Source organism: Balaenoptera physalus (assembly GCF_965194825.1).
Source record: "Balaenoptera physalus genome assembly, chromosome: 13".
Classification (NCBI taxonomy): Eukaryota; Metazoa; Chordata; class Mammalia; order Artiodactyla; family Balaenopteridae; genus Balaenoptera; species Balaenoptera physalus.
The window spans coordinates 102,693,155-102,719,139 of record NC_138892.1 but is presented as its reverse complement, the minus strand read 5'-3'; the positions used below and the strand labels follow the sequence as shown (position 1 = coordinate 102,719,139).

At 53.8% G+C, this 25,985-nt stretch overlaps 1 protein-coding gene across 2 annotated transcripts in view; it reads right to left on the bottom strand.

Annotated features, from left to right (window-relative positions):
* VWF (von Willebrand factor) overlaps positions 1-25,985 on the bottom strand; it is a 136,435-nt gene that overhangs the window by 81,846 nt on the left and 28,604 nt on the right. For both annotated transcript variants that reach the window (XM_082421519.1, XM_082421520.1), the window contains 7 exons: positions 17,041-17,257; positions 15,569-15,691; positions 14,566-14,677; positions 13,664-13,710; positions 5,481-5,617; positions 4,923-5,061; positions 3,845-3,945 (listed from right to left, as the gene is read on the bottom strand). In XM_082421519.1, coding sequence (XP_082277645.1) covers positions 3,845-3,945; positions 4,923-5,061; positions 5,481-5,617; positions 13,664-13,710; positions 14,566-14,677; positions 15,569-15,691; positions 17,041-17,257 — 876 coding nt within the window. The remainder of the gene's footprint in view (positions 1-3,844; positions 3,946-4,922; positions 5,062-5,480; positions 5,618-13,663; positions 13,711-14,565; positions 14,678-15,568; positions 15,692-17,040; positions 17,258-25,985) is intronic.

Sequence of the window (25,985 nt, the reverse complement as noted above, 5' to 3'; positions counted from 1 at the left end):
TGATCATGATCGGAGGAGGTGGGGGTCCGCGAGGACCCCAGGGCAGCCTGCGAGGGTGATCAGGAGGGGACGCAGGCCACCGGCACATGGCTCGTTCACCATGCTTCTGAGTCCGGGGTGCACATTCAGGAACATTTTGGGGAGTCGAGCCTGTCTCTCACACGGTACAGCCGGGGGCATCTGCTGGTCTCTATTGAGGAGGGTCCTGGTTCAAACTGGAGCAAAGGCTGGGACCCCAGGGCCCTGACTCTTGCTCTGCAATTTACCAGAGTTAAACTGTGACTGCGGAACCTCCCTGCATTCTGACACCTGCTCGGGCCGGGCTCCGTAAGGTCATCTCCTGGAGCCCCTTCCAGCTCGGACTTAACAAGATGCAGGACGGACAACCTAGTGAGGGTTCCGAACCCATATAAAATGTACCCAAGTAAATATCATTAATAAGAAAGAGGATGGAGTAACGTTTCCTCGTTTGCTTGACAAATAGCAAGTGTTGGCACGTCAGGCACCAGCCCCTCCCTGACCTCGCGATGAAAACGTCAATCCTCCCACCTAGCACTTCCTGCCCCTCCTCTGCTTTCTCTCTTCTCTCTCTCTCTCTCTCTCTCTCTCTCTCTCTCTCTCTCTCTCTCTCTCTCTCTCTCTCTTCTCTCTTCTCTCTTCTCTCTTCTCTCTTCTCTCTTCTCTCTCTCTTCTCTCTTCTCTCTCCTCTCCTCTCCTCTCCTCTCCTCTCCTCTCCTCTCCTCTCCTCTCCTCTTCTCTCTCTCCCTCCCTCCCTCCCTCCCTCTCTCTCTCTCTCTCTCTCTCTCTCCAGGATTTATCACCTTCTAACACGTGACACAGTTTCCTTGTTGGTTCTGCTTACCGCCCGTCTCCCCCCATTAGAATTTAAACTAAACGAAGCCAGGATTCTGCTCTGCTTTGTTTCACTGTTGTACCTCGGCCACCAGTTCCGTGAGTGGATGGTTGAACAGTGTCCGGACAGATTCGTGAGGGAGCGAGGCTCTCCTCTGGACGCCGACACCCAAGGCCAGCCCCGGCGAAGCAGTGACGCTGGGGGTGCGTCTGTCCCCTCACCCCCGTCTCAGTGTCCGCTTTCTTCCCTCCTAGTTCTCAGGCCCTGAGTGCCTCATGCTTCCCAAGTCACCTCTGGCACACCCGCCAGGTCTGCCGTCTCCACCCTCCTCCACTCTCTAAGGCTGTCTCCTTCCGTCCCTGGGGCTTGTCTCAGAGGCTGGCTCAGCAAGGGTTAGGAGAGTGTGCGTGCGCGTGGAAGCCAGGCCAGGCTGCCCTCCTCCCCGCCCCCAGTGCCTCAACTGTCCAAGATCCGGGACTTGGAGAACGCACTTGCTATTTGCTATCTGAAATAGCAGTGTCACTTCTGACAGAATGAAAAGTGTCAGAGAGTCCTTTCTACTCCGCTTGGCCTAATGCCGAGCTGGGCCTGCATCACGGCCGGCAGGGCCCCGCTGCCTGGACCTCGGGATCCGTACCTCACCCGGGGAGCCCCCGGCAGCTCCTCATCCCACCTCATCTGGCTGCTGCCTCTGGGGCTGCCCGCCCTGCCGCTCCCTGCTGCCCCACCTCCAGCAGGTGTCTTCACCTCGGCGGTCCCCACCAACCCCGGGGTCAGCATGGGGACACGTTCCCTCCACCCCATCCACAAACGCCCCCTTTCCTCCTCCAGCCGAAACACATAGGACATTCCCCAGGCCCCGGGGTCGTCTGCCCCGTCCTGAGTCTTGACCAGGGAAGGCCTCTTCTCTTTAGCCAAACTGACCAAACGCAGCCCCAGTGATAACCCTGCATCTCATTCCCACAGAAACAAGTCCCCCTTCTCTCCTCAGAGGAGACAAATAAACCTGAGGCAGGGAAGTCAGCCACCCAAGACAAGACCAAGATATCATGTGCCTGCTGAAGGTGGGGAGGGGCACCGGACAGATCAAGAGCGCCCTCTCGGTGTGGTGGGAGATGCCTGAGAAAGTGGGACGGCTAACAGGGGCACCTCCCTTGAAGACCAGGGTGCAGGAGACCCAAGTTCTGCTCTCACTCCGTAACCAAATGACTGTAAGTCACTTTCCTGCTCCAGAAAAGATAGGATCTTTAGGGCTTCCCTGGTGGCGCAGTGGTTGAGAATCTGCCTGCCAATGCAGGGGACACGTGTTCGAGCCCTGGTCTGGGAGGATCCCACATGCCGCGGAGCAACTGGGCCCGTGAGCCACAACTGCTGAGCCTGCGCGTCTGGAGCCTGTGCTCCGCAACAAGAGAGGCCGCGACGGTGAGAGGCCCGCGCACCGCGATGAAGAGTGGCCCCCACTTGCCGCAACTAGAGAAAGCCCTCGCACGGAAACGAAGACCCAACACGGCCATAAATAAATAAATAAATAAATAAATAAGATAGGATCTTTATTTCCAACTGTACTCGAGGGGTTGATAAGATCTCCAAAAACCTTCATGTTCTATAGTGTGTGGTCACAGTTTTATTTTTTATAAAAGGAAAAAAAGGCGTTCATTTGGAACTTTCTCAGGGTCTTCAAAGACAAGAGAAAGAACATGACATCACGAGGATGGAGGACACCAGGATGTCATCGAGGACACCCCAGGCGCCCATCACGGGATCATACCGAGGGCCTATGGAACACGGGACCCCCGGAAGCAGGAGGGGACTCTCCAGGGATCCTAATGTGCTCAGGGCGGGGGTTCTCAAAGTGTGGACGTGGGACCATGGCAGGGGGTGATCCCCGAGACCCTTTCAAAGGGTCCACGAGGCCAAAACTATTTTCATAATCATACAAAAACGTTATTTGGCTTTTTCCCTCTCGTTCTGTACAAGTACGCAGTGGAGTTTTCCAGAGTCTGCATGACACGTAATATTGCAGAAGACTGAACCCAGACGCAGATGAGACTCCAGCTGTCTTCCATTAAGCCAGCCATCAAAGAAATTTGCAGAAACATAAAACAATGGTATTCTCACTACCTAATTTTGTTTTGGAAAACAGATTTTTTAATGTTTATGTCAATGTGTAGTCGCTTTACTCTTGTTATTTTTTAATGAATTAATAAATGTCTCTGATTTAATTTCTAATCTGGTAAATATCAATAGCTATAACCTCCATAAAAGATCTCGGGGTTCTCCATAATTTTGAAGAGTGCAAAGGCATCTGAAGACCTAAAAGTGAGAAGCGCTGGTCTACTGGGGGCGACACTGCCCGGGGAGCTGATGGGGTGCGCGGTCCTGGGCGCGTCTCCCGGCCCCCATGAGCCTTGCTTGCTTCGTTTATGAAATGGCAGTGACAATACCTTCTAGGGAAATTTCCAGAGGGAAAAAATGTATCTGGAAGCCCTGTGAAATATATGGCTCCCTCTCCAAGCATGACTCTAGGGCCACAGAAAGCAGAGGAAGTGGCCCCTAGGCTGCAGAGGCCCCGGGACCAGGGGAGGGATTTGGTAGTTCCCAGGACAACCTTTCACAGGCAGTGGGTACACGACACAGGGTCTTGGCTGTGAGTCCCACAGTGGGCCCCCCGCCCCGCGGAACACCCCCTGATTCCAGGCCTTGTTGCAGCCAGGAGCCTGGGCAGCAAATCAACTGCTTCCCCAGCCCCACCCAGTCTGGAGGCCCCTTGGGGTACCAGAGCCCAGCACCCGGGAACTCCCGGGGTGAACAAGGGGCATCCAGACAGCAAACGCCCGCCTCTCATACACAGAGAGGCCTGTTCCTCACTCTGGGGGCGCAGGGCCGGGGGAGAAAGGAATTCCCCTCCCACCCTTGAGCTCTCCCCCCAGAGCACAACGGGGACTTTGTAAGGTCCGGCTGCAGGGTGGCCGTGCTCAGGAGGGCACCTACCTTCACCAGCAGCCGCCCGCGGCCGTCCCAGTCTATCTGCAGGTCCTCCCCGTAGCTGAGGTGCACGGAGGCCATCACGGTGTGCTGGATGCGGAGGTCACCTGGAACCCAGCAAGGACGGGATTTAGGCTAAGATGGGGAGAGGGCAGGAGAGCGGCAGGCAGATGGGGCGTAGGGAAAGATGGGGTATCTCACAAAGGACTGTAGCAATGAAAGCAGTGAGTTAGGGGGCAGCTGGGGATGTCCATTAGGCTTAAGGTGGGGGGAGTGTCTCAGAGGCAAGGTGATCAGGGTGGGTGTAGTGCAAATCAGGCTCCCCCAGGAAGGCGCCTCCATATCTATCCCTGCCGTAGCCTGCCATTCCCTGCACTGCCACAAGGGGCAGCAGAAGCTCCTACATCCTTAGCTGAGGCAGGTGCCCTGAGCCTGGTTCCGTTTCCCATTGAACCCCTAACCCCTGAGCATTTCCTGGGCCCCTCTGCTGTTGCACATGATTCCAGGCTAAGTTACTCAGTCCTCACGGCTGAGTGGTGCTGTGTGCACAGCTGAAACGGCAGTTTTCTCTGGGGAAGAGGTAGGAGGCATACCTCTTTCCCAGAGAGACACACATAGCATTAACACACATAGGCACCCTCAAGTTCACTATGTGCAAAGCCGGGATAATGGGCCATGGGCTGGCCAGTGGTCTTGAAGAAGAAGAAGAAGAGGGGAAGGGACTGGGAGCCCCTTTGAGGGTGAAGGTTGGAAACAGGCTGTGCAAAATGGCACGTAACAACCTGGCAAAGTCACTGAACAGGTAGGTTTTCCCACAGGTCACGGGGTCATCTGGCTTTGCCCCATGACATCTTGGGGTCTGACTCATCACCAGCCACCCCGCCCCCAGCCAGCTTCCTCTGCTCCTCCTCCTCCTCCAGGAAGCCTTCCTTTCTTGCAGGAGGCAGGCCGGGACACCGAGCCTGCCCTCCAAAGTTAGCTCTCCTGCACATTTGCGCAGAAGAGGTGGCAGCGAGCACTGCTGAGGGCCGGGGGCGCTGAGGGTGAGCTGGGCGGGGGGCCTGTGGGGGAGGAGGGCACCCACCTTGCAGGAGGGGGATCTGGACGTCCTGACCATCCATGGCAACGCCTCCCCCGTGCTTCAGCTTCACGACGTTGCCGTGCTGGCTGGGCAGGCGGACGGTGACCGAGCGGGTGCAGACCGCGTCGGGGTCGTCGGCACACTGCCGGGAGGGGCACGCCGAGGGACGTCACCAAACCCCCGCCAGCCCCGCAGCCCAGCCCCCGACCCATCCACTCGGGGGAAGACCTCCACCCACGCAGCCCTTCTCACATGGAACCACTCCCTGGTCCCAGAACCATCTCTGGGAAGGGCCCTGGGGTTATGCCACAAAGAGGCCCAAAGCCCAGGCCTCCCCCCGCCCAGCGCCATCCTGCTCTGGCCCTTTATCAGGATTCTAGGCCTTGCTTGTCCTTGTTCCTTGGGCCTGTTGTTCCAGAGGGGCTCTGGGTCCTCAGGGGAGCCCCGTGCGCCCTGTCTGTCCTCCCCTTTGCTCAGTTGCCCAGAGGAAGGACGTGCACACGGGGCCATCTTGCCCCCCTCACCCCCGAGGTTGCCCTGGGGCTGCCTGGCGAGGCTCACCTGGATAGTCTCTATGATGATGGAGAAGGAGTGGTCCTGGCAGTCCCGGGCCAGCAGGTACTGGCAGACCCCACTGAAGGTGAAGTGCCTGTTGTCAAAGCTCTTGAAGTGGGACTGTCCTGTGATGAGACATTCCCCTGGGGGGACACAGGGAAGGGAAGAGTGTGTGTCCCAGAAGGTCCCCTGGGGGGACATAGGGAAGGGGACAGTGTGTGTCCCAGCGCATCCCCTGGGGGGACACAGGGGAGGGGAAAGTGTGTCCCAGCGGGTCCCCTGGGCGGACACGGGGGAGGGGAGAGTGTGTGTCCCAGCAGGTCCCCTGGGGGACACAGGGGAGGGGAGAGTGGGTGCCCCAGCAGGGCGCCTCCCGGGGATGCCCCTCACCACAGTCTGTAAAGCGTCTCCACGGGAGGACTCTATTCAGGCCCCACTCCTCTGGCCCTGAGAGGTCAGGGCCGGGTGCGTCAGTTCCACGCCTCAGGGGAGTGACAGCCACACCCAAGGAGTGGCAGAGCCAGACCAGAACCCGTGGCTCCGGCTCTGCGCTCTGGGTTCACCGTGGCCCCCAGCCCTTCCCCACGGCCGCTCCAGGTTCTGGCTCTGCTGGGGCCAAGGGCCTCGGGCCTGCAGAGCCCTTTCTCTGCGCTGCCATTGTGGGCACTCCCCCCTCCACGAGAGTCCCTGAAGGCAAGAGGGCAGAAAGGCCGCCCAGAGCAGTGATGGGGGAAGGGGGAGCCCAGCAGCGCAGGGGCCAGGACCCAATCCTCACCCCCTCGCCAGCCAAGGGGCAGCCCTCAGGTCTCCTCCTGGGCAAATCCACGCTGTGACTTCAGCTGGGGCCAGTGGGGGCCCAGGACCCCATCTGCCCATGACCCCACCACGGCCCGAGCCAGCTCCCCGGCCAGGCTGACGCGTCTGGGGGTGGGTACGAGGACGCCCCGGCATCACCCTGCCGCTCGAGCCCTCGACGCGCGCCCACCCAACAGCTACTCCGTCCTCCCAGGCCCCAGTGCCGGCCCGTGGTGCTGGCCCAGTGCACCTCGGACCGCAGGTCGTCCGTGCTGGGGGAGGGGGCTTTGCTAATGCCGCCAGTGACTCCCCACTGGCCCGACCCCAGCTCAGCCCACAGCGGACCCACTGAAGCCGAGGCAGGCATCTGGAACCCTCCCCAGCCTCCCTTTACCTGTTTCCTCTCCTCCTTGCCTTCTACTCTATAGAGAAAGAAAAGCAGACACACACCACAGCCGTTCCATAAAGTAGGGCCCTCCTTCCCCTCCCAGTCGCCCCGGCCTCCAAACAGCAGAGAATCAACCTCCACAGCACCACTCTGCTCTGCACCCCAAGTTCCCCCTAGGAGGGTCCTACAGCTGGTCCCACCTGGACCCATCTCCAGGGGCTGACGCTGAGCCCAGTCACACAGTCAGGGGTCCCCAAAGGCCTGACAGGGGTTCCAGCGGTCCACCTGTCAAAGACAAGCCCCATCGGCCCCCTGCCTGCCACCTCATGCCCAGATTTGCACTGAAAGACACAGCAGGCATGGGGGGCGGGGGAGGGGGGGGGCGGCCGGGGGGAGGGGCAGGACCAGCTTTGGGTCCAGGTGTGGCCCTGCCCTTGGTATGTGCTGGAAGGCAGGGGGAGGGCGAGTAGCCCCAGGTTACAGTGAGTGTCCCTCTGCCTGGTCCCCAGAGCAGCTAACCCCTTCTAAGATGGTGTGGGCCAGGAGGGCACACTCAGCCCGGAGAAATTAGGAGAAAATAGGGAGGCCCCAGATCATCTTCACCAGCACCATCTTCTGTGATGAGAAGAAATATACATGTCTTTGTCCCTGATTCCTGACACAGAGCTTCTAGAGCCCTAGGAATGTCCTGGCTGAGAGGAGCATCTTTTGTTCTAATGCAGCCACTCTTAGCGGGTCCCTCGAGAGCTTCAGGATGGGGACTGGTTACAGAAAGACCTAAGTATGAGTAGAGGGTTGGGACTTTCAGTCCCATCCCCCAAACTCCAGGGAAGGGAGAGGGGCTGGAGATTGAGTTAATAATCAACCAGGCTTTTAGGGACTTCCCTGGCGGTCCAGTGGTTGGGACTTCGCCTTCTAATGTGAGGGTGTGGGTTCGACCCTCGGTCGGGAAGCTAAGATCCCACATGCCTGGTGGCCATAAAAACAAAACATAAAACAGAAGCAACATTGTAACAAATTCAATAAAGACTTTAAAAATGGTCCTCATCAAAAAAAATCTTAAAAAAAATAATAATCATCAGTTGTGCTTATATAGTAAAAGCTCCATAAAAACTCTTATTAAACAACAGAGTTGGGAGGGCTTCCAGGTTGGTGAACATATTTACATGTAGGACACCCCAACTCCACAGGGACAGAAGCTCCTGTGCTCAGCACCCTTCCAGAGCTCACCCTGTGTACGTCTTCATCTGGCTGGTCATTTGTCTCCTCTATAATATTTTTTGTAATAAACCAGTAATAGTCAGTAAAGTGTTTGCCTGAGTTCTGTGAGCCATTCTAGCAATTATCATAGCTGGCAACAGAAGCAGGAGCACTTGGACGGAGCCCTTCACCTGCGGGGTCTGTGCTAATTCTGGGTAGTCAGGGTCAGAACTGAACTGAATTGTAGGACACCCGGGTGGTGTCCAGAAAGTCGGAGGATTTGGTTGTTGTCAGGGGGAAACACACACACATGTGGTGTCAGAAGTGTGAGTAGAAGCAGATCGTGCCTCCCCATTGCATTGCCCCACAAGAAGGGCACGAGTGAGGGGTCACTGTTTGTGGAAGTCCGAGCAGAACAGGCAATGAGTTAGGGGCCAGGGTCATCCCGACTGATGGTAGCCGCGCTGGAATTCCAAATCCACGGGTGTCACAAGAAAGTCTTTTTAAAATGGCTATTTTTCAGAAGCCACCATCATTCAACAAACAGAATGACACGGCCCTTTGTATCACGTCTTGACCCCATTGCAGTGCGATGGGTGGGAATTCCTCCCCCAACCTCTCTTTGTTTTCTCAACAGCACTCTTATCTGAGTAAGAAATTAAACTTGCATTATCTCTGACAATGCTCAGGAAAAGAGGGGTCAACGAGAAAATACGCAAACATTCGAAAGCAAAACTTCTGGGTCAGAATCTAATCCTCTGATCTGATTTCCTGCTCTGACCTCCCCCGATTGGCGTTCTGGAGTTTCTCGGGAATCAGAAATCTAAATACTGTATTATATTTAGCTTATCTCCTTGGTACAATTGAGGGATGGGGCTGACCACACGGGAAACCCAGGAACACAGCTGAGTGAGGGGCTAGGGAGCCGTGGGCCCGGGGGCTGGAACAGGAGCCAGAAGAATGGGCCACACGGTGACACTCGCCCAAGCTCTGCCCAGAGGTCCCCAAGATGCCCAAGTTCTGCCAAGAGGATGCCCAAGACATTCCCAGCCAGCTGGTCAACAAAAGGCAGCCTGACAAGCCGCTGGCCACCACCGGACACAGCAGGTGGGCAATAAAAGTTCGGTGAATGCATGCAAAGCAGGTGATTCTTAAAATAGCAAATAGCATAAAACCAAGAACAGCCAGAAGTTAAAGCAAGTCCACTACATGAATAAGAATCCTCCCTCATGGAAAAAGAGAAGAGAAAAAAAGGCTCTCATTTGATGGAGACATGTTACCTCTTCTAAATAAGCCCTTTTGTTCGCAGGAAAGGAGCCTCCATGGGGCTGTTCTGCTCAGCTCATTGGCTTCTACCCTTTCCCATGCAGCTACAGAAAGGCCAGCCCACAGGCCTTCTGCAAAGCAACTCAGGCTTCCTCCCAGCATAAATGTTCACCAAAGCCTGCCTCTAAATCACATTAACATAATCTCAACCAAACATGCAAGATGCATTTCTAAGTGCTCTATGGGCACTACCTCATTTACTGCTCTGGTGAGGCTGGCAATATCATACCCAGTTTACAGAAGAGAAAACTGAGGCACAGAGAAAATCTCGCCCAAGGCCCCAGAGTGGCCCAAGAGGAATTTGAACGTGGGCGTTCTGTCAGACTCCAGAGTTCACAGTACTTGACACCGGCCAGTACTGCCGCATGGGTTGGCTGCAGTTTCCAATAAGCTTCATTTCATGGGGATACTGGGCACGCGTGGCAAGTGCCGAGGAGCACGGGTACATCCAGGTCTGGACGTGGAGAAAGCAGAGGAAAAGGCGATGCATGGCCTGGCCTGAAGGAGGTCTGGTGAGACTCCAGGAACCCCAACGTGGGCCGAGGCAGCCACAGGAGACTTGCCATGAACTCGGGGGGTCAGATCCCCCAGGTGAGCCCAGGTACCTAGAAAAGCATGCTCTTACTGGAGGGGCACCATCCTGGTTTACTCATCACTTTCCCTCTTAGCCAGGGAGGAAGTTTATCTTCCTTCCCAGAGGTTTCAGAACAGCCAGCTTGAATCCCAAGGCTGAATGACAGGAATGGCTTAGAAGGCATCAGAAATTATCCCGAATCAAATGAGCAATGCGTTGCACCAAGGTCCTCCCTCCCGCTGCAGACCAGGCAGGCGCATGGGCCTCCATGCCACCAAGCCCAGGGAAGGCTCAGGCTCTGTCTTGCCTCCTGCCTCACCTGTCCCAGCCACACCCTGTTTTGCACCGCCCCTCCCCACCCCGGGCTCCTTCGTGTCTCCATCCTTCTCTGACCCTGCTTAATGAAACAGCTGTGGCTGTGATGATGAAAACAGCTAATGTTTACTGAGTACTTGCTGTGTGTCAAGGAACCACAGCTCTCATGGGATGAAGCTGCTGTTATCATCCTATTTGACAGATGAGGAAACTGAGGCTGCAAGTGGTTAAGCAGTTTGCCAAAAGTCACCCAGCTAGTAAGCGGTGGAACTGGAACTCCTACCAGGCTGAGTCCACAGCCCACGCTCCCAGCCCCAGGACCATGCTACCTTTCCACGTTCATAGGACTTGGGCCACAAATAAACTTCCCAGCTCCAGAAGAGTATCTTCCACACTCTTCCGTCAGGAGTTTGAAATTCTGTCACCAGAGCTTTATTTGTTTGAGGAATAGTCCCTATTCACAGGCATGCTCCTTCCTCATTGATCCCAACCAAACATTTGTGACTCAGTGGAAACTAAATTAGCAGAGCCCCAGGCACCTGGGGCTGCCCTAATCCTAACCAGAACAGAGGTGCACCAAGAACAGGGAAGGCCTAAGGAGCATGTAACAGAAGCTCCAGCCCCTCTCCATGCAGACTGATGCTCTCCTCAGCGATTTTTTTCACCCTCCCACTCCCAAACACGAGGTTCTCTGTGCTAGGTAGACCTTAAGGTCCCCCCCTCCATGGTCCCCACCTCCTGTATTCACATCTTGTGTGATGCCCTCACCTTGAATGCAGGCTGGACATGTGGTCTTGTTTCTAGCAAATATAATACAGCAGAAGTGAAAGATGTCACTTTGGAGAGCAGGTGTTTAAAAGACTGTGGCTTCTGTCTTGGCTGCTCTGCCTCATTCTCTCTGAGGTCACTCACCCTAGAGGAAGCCAGCTGTCATGTCATGAGGCAGCCCCAAGGGGAGATCCACAAGGTGAGGGACCAAGGCCTGGCCACCATCACATGAGTGAGCTTCAGAGTGATTCCCTTCACTACAGAGGAACCTTCAGATGAGACCACAGCCCCAGTCAACAACTTGACTGCAATTTCATGAGAAATCTTGAGCCAGAGGGACCCAGCTAAGCCACACGCAGATTCCAGATGTACAGAAACTCTGAGATAATAAATGTTTGTTGCTTGCTAAGTTTGGGGGCCATTTGTTATACAGTAATAGACAACTAGTACACTCTCTTCTTACTCCAGGGAATCAAAACCCAGATCTCTATTTCTAAGAATCACAATGTCAGCTCCTCCAGGGACTGCAGAGAAGCCCCAGCCTGCTCTTTGCTTTACTAGCAGAGCCAGACATATCCCCTTCCAGAACCTTCCCATCAGAAGCTCTGCCAGCAATCTTCACCCTGGGAGATAAGACAGCCCCCCTGCCAGCTGACTCTCGGCAGGTGTAGAAATATGCTGTGTGCTACAGGTAGAAATGGACAGGGAGGCAAGGACCAACTAAGCTCCAGATCTAGAAAAAGAGGGTCAGGGCTTTGAACGTGCAGAGCAAGAGCTTATCGGTTGTGTTGGCACAATATCAAAACACTCAGTAGACTTCAGAGTTGGAACTAGCTCTCTTCCCATTAAGGCATCAAGAAAATTTCGTGCATCCTCAGCAAAGTTACCATCCAAATTTTGAATTGAAGACCAGGGGATTACATTGTCTACTCCAGACCAAGCATTCCATCATGTACACAGTGGGTTTTTAAATAATTGTTGGATGGATGGATGGATGGATGGATGGATGGATGGATGGATGGATGGATGGATGGATGGGTAGGTGGATGGATGGATGGGTAGGTGGATGGATGGATGGATGGGTAGATGGATGGATGATTGGATGGCTGGATGGATTGTTAGGTGGTTGGGTGGACGATTAAACGGTAGATGGATGGATGGATGGATGGTTAGATGGTTGGACAGGTGATTGGATAGATGGATGGATGAATGGTTGGATGGATGGATGGAAGGAAGACCCTCCCTATAGAAAGTTGTTATTAAGAATTACTAATCTAGTAGTCAATCTGACAAAACACAATAAGCTAAATTCCTAATTCTACCCACTGTACCTCATAGATCTTATACAATAAATGCTTATTATTTAGATATTAAAAGTTTTTTCACAGGTCCATTACATCGACCTCATGGCTTTCAAATGAATCTTTAGGTCTTTCACAGGGTATGATTATGTTAAATTGGAGCACTGATACCACTTGCAAGAGCATCTTTTGTTCTTTGTGCTTCCTTCAAGAATTGCACAGAAGATAAATGGCTGGTTGGCCATCCCTGGGCCAGACTAATTGACTTAGTCCTGGGGCCCACTTTCCATCTAGTTTCCATCTAGTTCCAGAATTTTCCCAGTATAGTGGGCACTGGATAAGTCCTAAGTGACTCTAAAGCCACAGACCCCAAATATGATCCCAGCTATGTAAGCTCAACCCCCCGCCAGCCCACCAAAGCCAATGTAGTCTCTTGGGGCCAACGGGAGGGGAGCCTATCATTTGGCTATTTGCCTTCAGTCTTTTATTGCATTCTACAAACATGGGGACCTCCAAAGTAGTATCCAGCATTTGAATGAGGTTGAGATGGTCTTTAACTAAGCATGGGGCCTCTCCAGAACTCATGAACAATGGCAAAGATCCTCCTGCAAAGGGATGGATAAAGCACTAGGAAGGAGAGTAAAGGGAAAGGCAAAATAGAAGTCAGGTGGTTGTGAGTTTGAATCTTGTCTCTGTCTCATAGCAGCTGTGTGACTTTGGGTGAGTTACTTAACCTCTCTGGATCTGTTTCCTCTTTTGTAAAATGAGAATAAATTGCACCTTCTTCATAGGTTGTGGTGATGATGTAATACATGTAAAGTACTGAACACCATGCCTAACACATAGCAAACATCACATGACTGACCAAAAGGGGAGAAGCATCAGGAGAAGAGCCAGGGTCATCGGGAAGGTGAGGCAGAGGGAGCTTTGAACGGGCAAAATTTGCAGTAGATAGAATAGAGTTGGGGCTAAACAGAGGAGAAAGTAAAGGGCAGAAATTATAAGGAAACTTTTCCTAAATAGATTTTCCAGGGCTGGGACAGGGTAGGAGGGATCATTCAGTGACCTGGTTTTCCTAGCTCTTGGATCCTGCCAAGATCTTTGGATCAGGCATTCCAGAAAATTCCAGAAATTTCTCACTTTTAGCTTAAAGAATTACCAGGCCCTTCTTCCTCTTAATTTTCCAAGGAATTTGCTTCATCTTTGTTTAGTCACCTGTGACCTTGCAGTTTTCACAGCACATTCAGTCGTAATCCTTTGAGCAAACAGGTGAAGGGAAAAGGACAATGAAGGAGTTCCCAGGTGCAGTCTCCCCTTTCGGCTGCTGGGGGACCTCTCTCTGCTGGCCCGGGAGGAGAGAGTTAGCACAGCTGGTTCTGTGCTGGAGCTGTGGTCGGGGGTTGCATCCAACCTGTGCAGAGACCACCTTTCCCTGCCTGGCCAGGGGGTCCTCCCAGCCTAGGAAGGGAGGTTGTACCTCTCCACTGGGAGGAGGGCAGAGGGGAGGGGGAAGCTCGCCTACCTGGACACTCCTCGTTGCTGCAGACCCACTGGCTGTTTCGGCAAATGCTGTTGGGGAGAGAAGCACAGGTTACGGGTTACGGGTGGGTCTGCAAATGCAGGCCTCCCTGAATGGATTTAGAGAGTGCACTGCCCATCCCACAGCCCCAGGGGAGAGGTCTGAGAGAAGAAAGGCACTCACGCCTGAGGGGGCTTCATGAGGCTGGAGGTATACAGGAAGGGGCTTTGGCCACAGAGGAATCATGGAGACAATGCCAAGGGGAAGAAACCCCAACAGACAGATAGAAGAAGTGGGAAACCTAGGGAGTGTACCCAGGCACTAAGCAGTCAAATTCCAAACACACACACACGCACACACACGCACACGCGCACACACACACATGCATACACACACACAGCTGGTAGAAGACCGGAGGAAGGGCGGGCTGCTGACAGGGGTAACACCCTGGCCCATGCTGGGCAGCCCTTGAGACTCCTGGAAGACTGCCCAGTAGGGAAAGGTAGCCAGCGAAGAGGTCTGGAGGTGTTCTCCTCTCCCCGTTTGCAGGGGACAGACAAACCCAGCCCAGGGAACACCAGAGGGACTTGTGGAGGAAATGGCTCAAGCAAAGCAGGGGCAACAGGGAGAGAGAGTCACTTATTAAAGCATGGCTGGGGGGAAAGCTAGAGATGTTGTCTGCATGCGAAGGGGCCTTCACCACCCCCCCCAGCCCCCCTCCTCCAGGCCGATCTGTATATAATCCTTGCTCCCCATCATCAACCTCCACACCCTTCCCCAAACCACCCCCGGCCCAGGCCAGGTCCTGTTCTACCTGCCCGTGCCCTTACTGCCCCTGCTGGCCCAGCTGCCCCTCCCACAGACCCGGGAAGCTCCCCCAGACCACACTGCTCGGCCCCAATTACCAGGTGTTGCAGTCTCTTGAGAGCGAGGCGCCCGGAGGGTACCGCTTCCCAGAATGCACGCAGGAACACTCGGCACTTTCCACACAGCGGCCTTCGTCAAGGAGCTGTCCCTCTGGGTCAAGGGCAACAAGGCAAAAAGATTCAACCTTGTCGTCATCACTACTCATCTCACAACCACAGAAGCCCCGGGGGTGATGGTCAGCTCAGGGCTTCTTGCAGGAAGCTCAGAGGACTCGTTCTGCGATGCTGATCTTTCACGGTTTGCAATGAGAAGGGAGGAGGGCTCTTTATGTCCACTCTAGTGACGAAGAAATGGGGGAAACAGGTTTGTTCAAAGGCCTTCCAATAGGGACGCCGTGAGTCTAGTCCGAAGGCTTCTTCCAGGAAGCTCAAAGAACTTGTGCTATGTTTATCTCTCACAGCAATGCACTGGGAGAGAGGGGGAAGATTATTAATCTCCATCCTATTCGCTGAAGAAATGGAGGCAAGGGTTTTGTTCAAGTTCCTCCAGTAGAGAAGTCGTGAGTCAAAACACACAAGACTCACTCTCAGTACTTAACCAGAACTTTTCACCAAAGCTCACAAGGTCTCTCCTGAGAAAGACTTCCTGATGCAAAGTTCTTTTTCAGCTGAGCACACATGACAAACCTAGGAAACAGTTTAGACTATCTTTCTCCCAGACAATTCCCTGACACTTAACTGAGAAAACACTGCAGCTCAGATAGGGCCAGGCGCTCCCCGCACAAAGTCACTCCTGGAGCCCAGACCATCCTTCTATTCCCCAGACACACGTGCTTTCATGGATACAGTACAACAGGAAAACATAAATTAGAAATAAATACCAGCTCGATCCTCATCACTCCGTACAAAGACTTTTAAAAAATAAATAACAGGCCTCTGATGTTGGCCATGGGGAACAAGCACAAGTGGCCTTCGTCTGGCTTCCCCAAGCCAAGGGCACTGGCGAGGCCTCAGATTTGTAAATAAGGTGGGAAGCCATTACCAGGGCAGCTGCAGCCATCCACGCACTGCTGCTGACACACGTCGCTGATGTGCAGGCTCTGGCAGTTTCTGGGGCAGGGGGACACGCAATCCTTGTACTCCATGCCCGCGGGGCAGTCCGGTCCTGAAACGGAAAACTCAGGAGTCTGCCCGGAGCTGCGCCCGTCCAGGGCAGCATCTCACAAGCCACGTGGTGCTCAGAGCCCCCTGTGCCCCCTGTGTCTGCCCCCCTCTGTCTTCAGGGACCCAGGGGCCATCTCCACCTCAGTGGCACCCCAGGGGCCAACGTCCCCGGCTGAAAATGCAAGGCCCACAAGGCCAAGCAAGTGGTAAATGGTGTCCTCCATCCCATCCCTCCTCTGAGGGTTCCTCTTCCTCAAGAAATAGGGCCCAATCAGATGCCCCACCCGGCACTGGGCACACAGCCGCACGGCCACGCCCCGCACAAGGGATGCTCGTTTCTATCTACGTCCACTGAGGCAGGACAGCCCTGGGAGCCGCATCACCTAAGCCTCCGTCCTCCCGCTGGACCCAGCCCCTCACGGACGAGGACAGGTCTCCTTTCTCTCTTCTCTTCACCTGCTGCCGACTGACGCTCAGGCTGAAGGACCAGAAGGGCCAGAGCATCCCAGCATCCCAAACCACTTCTCCCCCAGGATACCTCAGGCATCTCCCCACCCTTCCTTCAAAGACCTAAAAAAACTGCCACTCCCCCTTCCAGAGGAGAAGGCTGCTGCTAATGACCGCCCTTCCCACACCCCACAGCAAAGATGAAAAGCTCTCATTTATAAGCTGAAAAACACAAACTGAAAGGCATGTGCGCAGTGTAAGTATTTGGGCTGCTCCCCTCCAGTCTGTGCCCCCTGTGATCTGTGGGAAGCCTCGGCGGGGAGAGGAGGCTGCCTGCGAGGTGACTGGAGAAGCTCGTACTTAATCAGGATAATTTGGGGGTGGCGACAATGACAATGACTAGGGACGCATGACATTAGAGGGAGAGGGGGAGGGAAGGTGAGCACCAGCACTGGCCGGAAGAGAGAAGGGATTAAATGAAAGGGAGGAACTCGATAAAAGCCTGCCAGGATCCCAAGATCACCCGGGGACACTTCGGCCACCGCCCTGCTCCCGGTCAGCTCAGACTTTAACTGCTGAGATTCCCCTCGGAGCCAGGAACGGTTTTTGAGTCCAGGGGATGGATTTGCGCACGGGCAAGCGAGGAAGACGGGGCGTGAGAACAGAGGCAGGAAAAGTGACATGGGGGTTTTTAGGGGGGTCTTTCAAGCCTCCTCGAAGCCGTTAGGGAGGGGACTCGCTCTGTGACCAGGGGACAGAGCAGGAGCCGGGCGGGAGCCGGTCCCCGGGATGTGGGTCTTGGCAGGCGCTGGCTGGTGGGGGTGTGACAGCCGGAGAGCTTGTGGAGTGGCACCGAGACGGGCACCGCTCACCCCCGCCGGTGGGGGTCCCATGCTGACTCACGGCAGGAGGTGTGGTCCGTCCAGCCATACAGCAGGATCCCCTGCTGGGCGCAGGCCCGGGCGTACTCCAGGAGCACAGGGCAGGGGCACAGCAGCCCCTCGGCACACGTGCACAGCGTCCTCTCACACAGGGCCACGAAAGGCTCGGGGTCCACCAGCGGGTGGCAGCGGGCGAACACCGAGGCGCTCTTCAGAAGCTGGCACCGCTCCCACAGGCCCTGTAGGAGGGAGAGGCCACCTCAGCGAGGGCACCACCCACGCACCTGACCTTGGTGCTTGGAGACCCACCCTGCCCGGAAGCCCAAGCATGCTGGCTCACACCTAGTAGGTGCTTGTCAACATCTGTCAAGCGAAACAGTCCAGTCAGTGGAACACTGTCGGACCCCTGCTCGGTGGGGCAGCCCGAGACCAGGGCGACCTCCTAGACTGAACCCTGGAAATGCAGAGGCCAGGGACCTGACCTCCACTGGCAGGCAGTGTCCTCTGAAGAGAAAGAGCTGAGGGACACTCATGAAAGGAGCTGAACCTGAAGTTCTCATGGAGGCCACGTGGCTCAGAGTCTAGGAAGGCCAGTCAGCACCTGCTCCGCACGCCCCGGTCACCTCCCCTCCCCGACCTTGGTTCCTCCACCGGAGATGAGAGGTGCCACAAGGAGTTTTACAAAGTAGAGCTTCCCGGGCCTCATCCACAGAGATTTAAACTCGGTGTGTCAGGGATGGAGTTGAGCAAACCTTCCCCAGGGGGTTCCTGGGACCAGACTGGACCAGTTCCCATCAGCAAAAACATGCCAGGACTCTATGATGTGTGCCAGGGCGCTGCCAGGCAAGGACCCTTCCTGGGTTTTATCACTTTGTTGCCAGCCTCGACCCCATTACACAGGCAGGTTTGGAATGGTTCTCGCTGACGACTCCTGGGCACGTTAGCACAAACCCCTCCCTACACACCGCATTTGTAAGCGTCTCTGCATTCTGTGTTTTGGTCATTCATTTATTTATTTATTTTTGGCTGCGTTGGGTCTTCGTAACTGTGCACAGGCTTTCTCTAGTTGCAGCGAGCGGGGGCTACTCTTCGTTGCGGTGCGCGGGTTTCTCATTGCGGTGGCTTCTCTTGTTGCGGAGCACGGGCTCTAGGCACGTGGGCTTCAGTAGTTGCGGCACACGGGCTTAGTAGTTGTGGCACGTGGGCTCAGTAGTTGTGGCACGTGGGCTTCAGTAGTTGTGGCACATGGGCTCAGTAGTTGTGGCTCGTGGGCTCAGTAGTTGTGGCTCGAGGGCTCTAGAGCGCAGGCTCAGGAGTTGTGGCACACGAGCTTAGTTGCTCCACGGCATGTGGGATCTTCCCGGACCAGGGCTCGAACCCGTGTCCCCTGCATTGGCAGGTGCATTCTTAACCACTGCGCCACCAGGGAAGCCCTGTGCTTTTAGTAATTTAAATGCACATCTTTTTCATGATGTAGTATCTCTGAAATTGGGTGCATCTTACAATCGATATCACACTTTGTCTTAGATTTAACACAACACAGTATTGTTGCTATTAGTGATCCCCACTGGGCGCATAATTCCTTTCATGCACAGACATGCTCTCCAAATGAATGGAAACCAGCTGTTTGTGAAAGGACTTCAGGTAAAATGAAAGGAGTACAAGAGCATCTGAAGGAAGGGCTGAGCCCTGGAGGGTAAATCCGAGCAAATCGGCGTTCATAAAGGGGACAGTAAAAAAAGGAAAGAAGTGACCAGTTTTGAGAAGAGGGAAATCCAATCTGCTCAAACTGTACAAGGCATGGTCAGAGCAAAGCTGTGTAAATCAAGAGCCAGGAGCCAGGCCCGTAGCCTCTGGAGAAATAGAAATCTGACCCAGTACTGCTCAACACCCAGGAGACCCACCTGGGGAAGCACCAGGGCCATGCTGTGGTCCTAGGGAAACCTGTGTCCTACCCCTGCCCAGCCTACACAGTCTGCCATCAGAACCAGGCCCCTGATCGCTGCAGGCCCTGGGGTGGACCAGGGGAGCTCCAGGGCCAGCTGGCCCAAGCAGTTGGGCATAGCTGTTTCCCTCTGCACCTCAGAAAAGCAGCAGCCGCGTGGACTGCTGAATTGCAAAGCTGCCGCAGCAGGCGGGTTTGTGGGCAGGACCATTAGCAGCTCTGCATGTTGGGAGCCGTGGCTGAGAGCAGCTCTCCCTCCCTCCACGACCCCACCCTTCTGAGCTACCTCCCTGCATGGCCGAGAAAGAGCAGAGGCTAAAGCCCAGCTCTGCCACTGCCTAGCGGCAGGGATGGAGGCAAGCCTCGTCCCTCATTGGAGAAGGGCGTCCTGGAGTAAGACGGGAATACCAACTACAGACACTGCCTCACAGGTGGACACATGGAGCCTGGCGCCCAGCAAGCAGCTGATGAACAAAGACGGCTGCCGTGGGTCCCGTGTCACAGAGGCCTCGGGTGATGACAAGCATCCTTCCATTTGCCACCTGAGCGCTTCACACGGGGGAAACTGAGGCTTCTGAATACAATGCCAGGGAGGGTCCTGCCCTGGACCTGTTGGGACTTCACAGCCCCGGGCCCAGCTTCTGCCTCTTCCACGTGCTGGCTGTGTGACCCTGGCTGTTTACTCAACCCCGCCTCCTCTGTGGATGGGACAATAATAACAGTGCCTATCTGAAAAGACTGAAATGAAGACCGAATGGAATAATGCGCGTAAAAGGTTAGCCTTTTACCATTTAAGAAATGGTGACCCCGTAGCATCATCACCATCGTCATCGATATCCTGGCCACCAGAGAGAGTCCTTCCACTGTCCTTCCTGCCATTAGGTTTAGCTTCAGAATGGTGAGCAGGTCACCAGCAGGACAGAAGGACATCTTTGTCCCTTTCCCCATCTCCATCTGCCTGGGTTGTACGGGGATGAATGGTTGCCACGGCAACACTATCAATTCACTAGTATTTGGGGGCTCCCTGGTGAACAGAGGGCTGCTCTTGTTGATCTTTTATCTGGGAGGGTCACACTCCTCCAGAACGAAGTGGGGGCTGAGGGAGGAACCCACTCTTCTTTCTAATGGGCAGGTCTAAGAATCTCCATCCTCACTGGCAAGTGAGACTCAGGGAAGGAGGCTGAGGCCTGTGTCTGGTTCCTTCCATTCTGTCACACTGCCTGGCCCATCAGAAATGCCACTCAGAAAGTGAGGTCACTGGACTCTTACAGGGCAGTGGAGGGCACCCCCAGGAGGGCCAGGGCCTTGGCTCTTGCCCACCTCTTGCCCCCCATACAATTTGGAACCAGAAAAAGAGCTCCCAAAGGCAACGCCATGGGGTTTTTCTAGTGATTGCTGCCACTGCCTGGGCTGTAGGACAGTGGCTTAGAGCCGTCCCTGCACCACAGGACCAGCTCTCGCAGGCGCAGGCACCAGGCACCTCGGTGGACACAGAACCAGGAGTCCAGGCACCCCCTCCCCCTTTGAGAGCGGGGGGTGCAGAGTCCAGCGTGGCCCGTCTCTAGCTGGCCCACCTTTGTCTTCTCCCTGCTCAAAGGAAAAGTGGGCACAGTACTCCAGCACATTTCCCGGGGTCCCTGGAGGTATTAAATGGTTTACAGAAAGCCTTAGCAAGAAGGCTGTTTTCTAGGAAAAGTCTGTCTTTCCATCCTTCCTCTGGTCAGCCCCGGCCTGAGCTTGGTCACTAGGGTGACCACAGTGTGAAGGTCAGGGAGGACTTCCAGATGTCTACCAGCCCCTGCAGCCCATCCGGCCTCACCCCGCAGTGGCAGAGGGTGACACACCTAGCCTGCCCTCTCTGCCTCCCAGAGATCCCTTCCCTGATCCACCACAGGCAGCCCTGCCAGGCCAGGTCCCGAGACAGGACATCTCCGTGGACCCAAGTCCAAGATGGAGCTATGATGTCCTTTCAGAGCCAGTGAAGAGACACGGACCAGTAGGAGGTGAACAAACCTCTGCTCAGCAAGCACTGGCCGTGTGGTCAATAGAAAAGGTAAGTCTGACTAAGTCCCACCCCATCTTGGAGGGCAAAGTTCCGGCACGTGAGGGAGGCAGGGAGGCCTGGCCTTCCATGGTCTGAGCCCAGCCTCCCGCCCTGGCTCCCCCCTCCCCCTCCCCATGTCCCACATTACTGATGGTTTCCTGAACGCACCCCAATGTCTCGTTCAATTTCTTGCATACCTACTATGTCCAGGCATTGTGCCAGGCAAGGCCCACAATAGAAAGCAAGCTGACTTGGTCCCGGAGTCAGATACTCCCACAGGCCTCTGGGTGCATCTACTCTTGCCTGATTTCTGGGGCCATCTTACCCATTTCCCTGCAGGCTTTTCAAAGACAGGAGCTGTATCCCCAAGACGCACATACCAGGCAATAAGAAAGTGCTGGATCAACAGTCATGAACACAACAATGGGAAAGTCATACCCTCCTGTTCTCAGGGAGCTTTTGATCTACCTGCACCAGGTGTTTCCATAAGGAAGGTTTACATAACAGCCAGAAGACGTGGTCTCAATTTAAAGCTGTCTTCCCAGTGGTGCGGCCAATTGCAGCAGGAAGGAACCTGCAGCCGGGGTACCAGGGAAGGATGCACAGTCTGAACCAGGCTCTGGACGCTACACAGGATTTGGTTTCAGGGCAGAAGGGAGGCCACATCAGGCAAGGCTGATAGCCAGGTTCAGGCAGGAGGAGAAACAGAGTAATTACGGTTGAGCCAAACCCGGTGTTGCCAACAGACCCCCCCAGGAAAGAAAGGCACGGCTGCCCCTGGGACACTGTTCTAAGAGGTCAGTGGCCTCAGCTTCTCTTAGCAGCTAGTTCTGGCCCCTGTCATATCCCCAACCTTACGGACTCTCTTTGAATCAGTTTCTATTTTCTCCTAAGCTCGTGCCTCCAGACCCTCTGTTTGTTATTCCCCGAGTAAAGCACTCGGAGGTGCCTTTCTCTGATGCATCCCAGGCCACTCCATCCACTGCAGGGTCTGGTGAGCAGGCCTGGGTTCCCATGCCTGGATCCCAAGCCATCCATGATGTAGGCGTGTCTCCTGCGCCCCGTCGTCTGTGGGAGTAGGGCACAGTCATGCACGGCAGTGTTGGGTGGGCCAGAGGGACACAGGCTGCTGGGTAGCTGGGCGGCTTCCTCTGGCTTCTCACCACCCACCCAGGGCCACTGACCTATAGAACCCCCGGCTGGACGGTCCTCCACAGAGTCTCCACCCATCTCCCGGCTTTAAGGACAGGCAGACCAAACCCCTCCTCCCCTCCATGGTGGTCTGCACTCTCCATAACCCAACAAGTAAAACTGTTTCAGAGACCACCGCGTCATCCACTCCCACTCACGGGCCCTTCAGAGGCCTGAAGACCCCTTCAAAGAACACAAGCCTCAGAGAAAGGCTGCATAGAGCCTTCCAGATTTGGAAACTGAGGCAAGGAGAGAGTAAAGAATTCAGTAGGTCCTCAGTTCGCTAAGTGTGGTCCAGGGACCCCCTACAGACTCCCAAGATTCTTTCAGGAATCCACAAGGTCAAAACTATTTTCATAATCACACTAAGATGTTATCTGACCTTTATGCTCTCATTCTTTCTCAAATGCATAGTGGAATTTTCCAGAGGCTACATGATGTGTGGTATCACAACAGGCCGACTGCAGACACGGATGAGAGAATCCAGCTGATTTCTCTCAAGCCAGACAGTAATGAGATTTGCAAAACTGTGAAACAATGCCATTCTTCTCCCCAAACTTTTTGTTTGGTTTGGAATTTATAGCTATTTTTATTCAAATGATGGTATTCATGTTAAATATAATGTTTCTTATTTTTAAATGAATTAATATGTTTTAAATTTTCCGTTTTAATATCTAACGTGGCAAATATCAACAGATATAAGCCAGATAAACAGACTCATTGAGGTCCTCAATCATTTTTAAGAGTGTAAAGGGCTCTCAGCCAATTTAGTTTGCCAGTGGATGTACTGGTGAAAGAGTCACCGAGGGGACTCAAACCCTGATTCCATCCAGGTCAGGCTCCTGCAGGAGACAGATGGGCCCCAGGCTGAGCCTCTGGAGTTTGTACCCTGTGGGCAGATCTCCGAGACAGCAGGAGGGAGGAGAAGCTAAGCCCTGCGCAGATAAGAGACCACATATTTCTCATTCTCGAGGTCAAGGAGACCTTCCAGACTACGCATGTGCAGAAAGGCTCCTGGGGGGGGGATTAAAAAGGGAGGAGGTGCCACCCTGTAGTAAGTGATGTCAACCTACCCATAAGCCTCTTCGCTAGAATCCATCCTGGCTAAGAGATGCGTATGCACACGGGGGAGGACCCTGAGATAAACCACATACGTACTCAGAAAACCAGGCAAAGCAAGATGATTGGCCAAAGGAAACCCTGAAGAAATGTCCCATAAAAGTGATTCGGGGCTTCTCTGGTGGCGCAGTGGTTAAGAATCCACCTGCCAATGCAGGGGACACAGGTTCGATCCCTGGTCCGGGAAGATCCCATTTGCCCCGGAGCAACTAAGCCCATGGGCCACAACTACTAGAGCCCACACACCTAGAGCAAATGCTCCGCAACAAGAGAAGCCACCGCAATGAGAAGCCCGCGCACCGCAACGAAGAGTAGCCCCCACTCTCTGCAACTAGAGAAAGCCCGCGCGCAGCAACGAAGACCCAATGCAGCCAAAATTAAATAAATAAATTATATTAAAAAAAGTGATTCAAACTGCCACAAAGGCAAGATTCTCTCTCTGAGCCCGCCCGTGTGTCTATCCACACGTACCCTTTTTCCTCCTAATAAACAGTTTACTTGTTTCACTACTTTCCATCTCTATGTGGAAGTTCATTTCTACACAGCTGACAGGCCAGGGTCTTGTCACTGGCCACTGGTCCCTGGTGGTCTAGTGTCTAGGTTTCGGCGCTCTCACTGCCACTGCCTGACTTCAGTCTCAGGCCAGGAACTGAAACCCTGCCTCAAGCCACTGCAGGCCAAGGCCACCTGAGATCACTGCCACCCAACCACAGTTTACCTGGTTTTCCATGTTCCCGATGCCCCCACCCTCCCCACCTTGTTTCCTACCAATCAGATTAGAAGACAGTGTAGTCCAGTGGACAGAGTGCAGGTTTTTAGAAGCACCAACCCCATCACTTACAAAACGTGTGACTTCAGGAAAATTATCTCCCCTCTCTGCACCTTTATTTCCTCACCCTTAAAAGAGTGAGATTATGCACCAGGCTCCAATCAAAATTCATAGAACACTCCATGAACAGGAGCAGAAGACAGGTTCTTTTCAGGTGCTGACAAAACTTATAACAAGGTACACTATATCCTGGGCCATAAAATAAACTCAAATATCTACAAGAACTGAAATCATACAAAGTGTGTTCTCTACCCACAGTGGAAATAAATTAGTAATCAGTAACAGAAAGACAACAAGGAAATCTCAAAACACTAAACAACAGATCTGATTCATTCATGTATCAAAGAGATAATCTTTAGGGAAGTATGAAATACTATGAAATGAATAACAGTGAAAATATATCAGTTGTCAGAGACAAGGCTAAAGCAGCCTTGAGAGGGCTATTATAGCACAAAGTGCATACATTAAAAAGAATAGCCTGCCATGCATACAGAGCCTTTTTATTGTTGAAAAGTGAGCTTCCAGGCCCCTGCCTCCAGCCTCTGCTCCAGATGAGCAACCTATGTCCCCATCACGGAGGAGAAGACTCTGGCAGCAAAGTGCAAAAGCCCGTGCTCATTAGGCTTCCAGATCCCTGCTGGCTGCAGCAGCGAGACCTCTCCATCCTTGACAAGCAGAGCGACGAGGTGTAAGAACCAGGTCTGGAAATTGAGAGCAGCTCCAAACAGTCGTCTGAGTAGCGTTACAGACATCTTTGGCAGAGAGGAGACGGCCATCCATGAGAGGTTCAGCGAGGAAAAGATCCAGAAGCCAGATGACCACTCAGGCAGCACAGCCCGGACCCAGCCACCTACCCAGGCCATTATCACCCCAGGAGCTGACTGAGCTCTTCACAAGGCCACGGGCCTATTGCTGGAAGATGGTATCAAAGAGAAGACTGGCTCCAGCAAGCCTCTTGAGATCCCCAGCAGTCACCACCTGCATATTCAGCAATCAACATCCCCAGCTCTGCCCCACCCGTGACCTCGGTGCCCCGGTCACCCATGATGCCACCTCCTCGTGAATATTTTGGATACTACCCCTTTATCAAATGGGTATCTTGCAAATATTTTGCATAGGCTCTGCTGTATCTTTTCTTTCTCTTAATAGAGTCTTTCAAACATTCAACATCATTATTTTCCCATGGATTATGCCATGCTTTTGATTTTGTTATCTGAACTCTCATTACAAAACCCCCAAATTTAAAAAAAAAAGAGTGAGATTATGGAAGAGATTGAAAGTTGCCCAAGATCTATTCCTCCTTTCTCTCTTAGTCAGAAAACCCTCGGTTGTCAATCTTCCCCTGGGCACATAGCCCCTGGGAATAAAGATCCCATTTCTCAGCCTCCCTTACATCTGGGAGTGGCCATAAGACTAAGCTTTGCCCCCCGGGACATAAGCAGGAGGGTCATGTGCAACTCCCTGGAAGCAGCCTCCAAAGGAGGGGGTGCTTCTTTCTATGCTTCTCTTCCTACTGCTGGAATGTCGTCATGATGCCTGATGCATAAGCTGCCATTTTGGGCCATGAGGCTGAGGACAACAGAGAAATAAGACAGAAGGACCCTTCATCCCAACCCCATGGCATCCGTACTGGACATCCCACCCTGAACTCCTTGACAATGAGAGAGAAATACACTTCTATACTGTGTAAGCTGTTTCTACTTTAGGTGCCCTGGCACAGGAGAATCTAGTCCTAACTAACACAGATAGCAATGCCTGCCTTAGACTTTGCTGCAAAATAAAACTAAATGACATTACAGAGGGAGGGCAATCGAGTGCCTGTAACTATTATCATTGGCC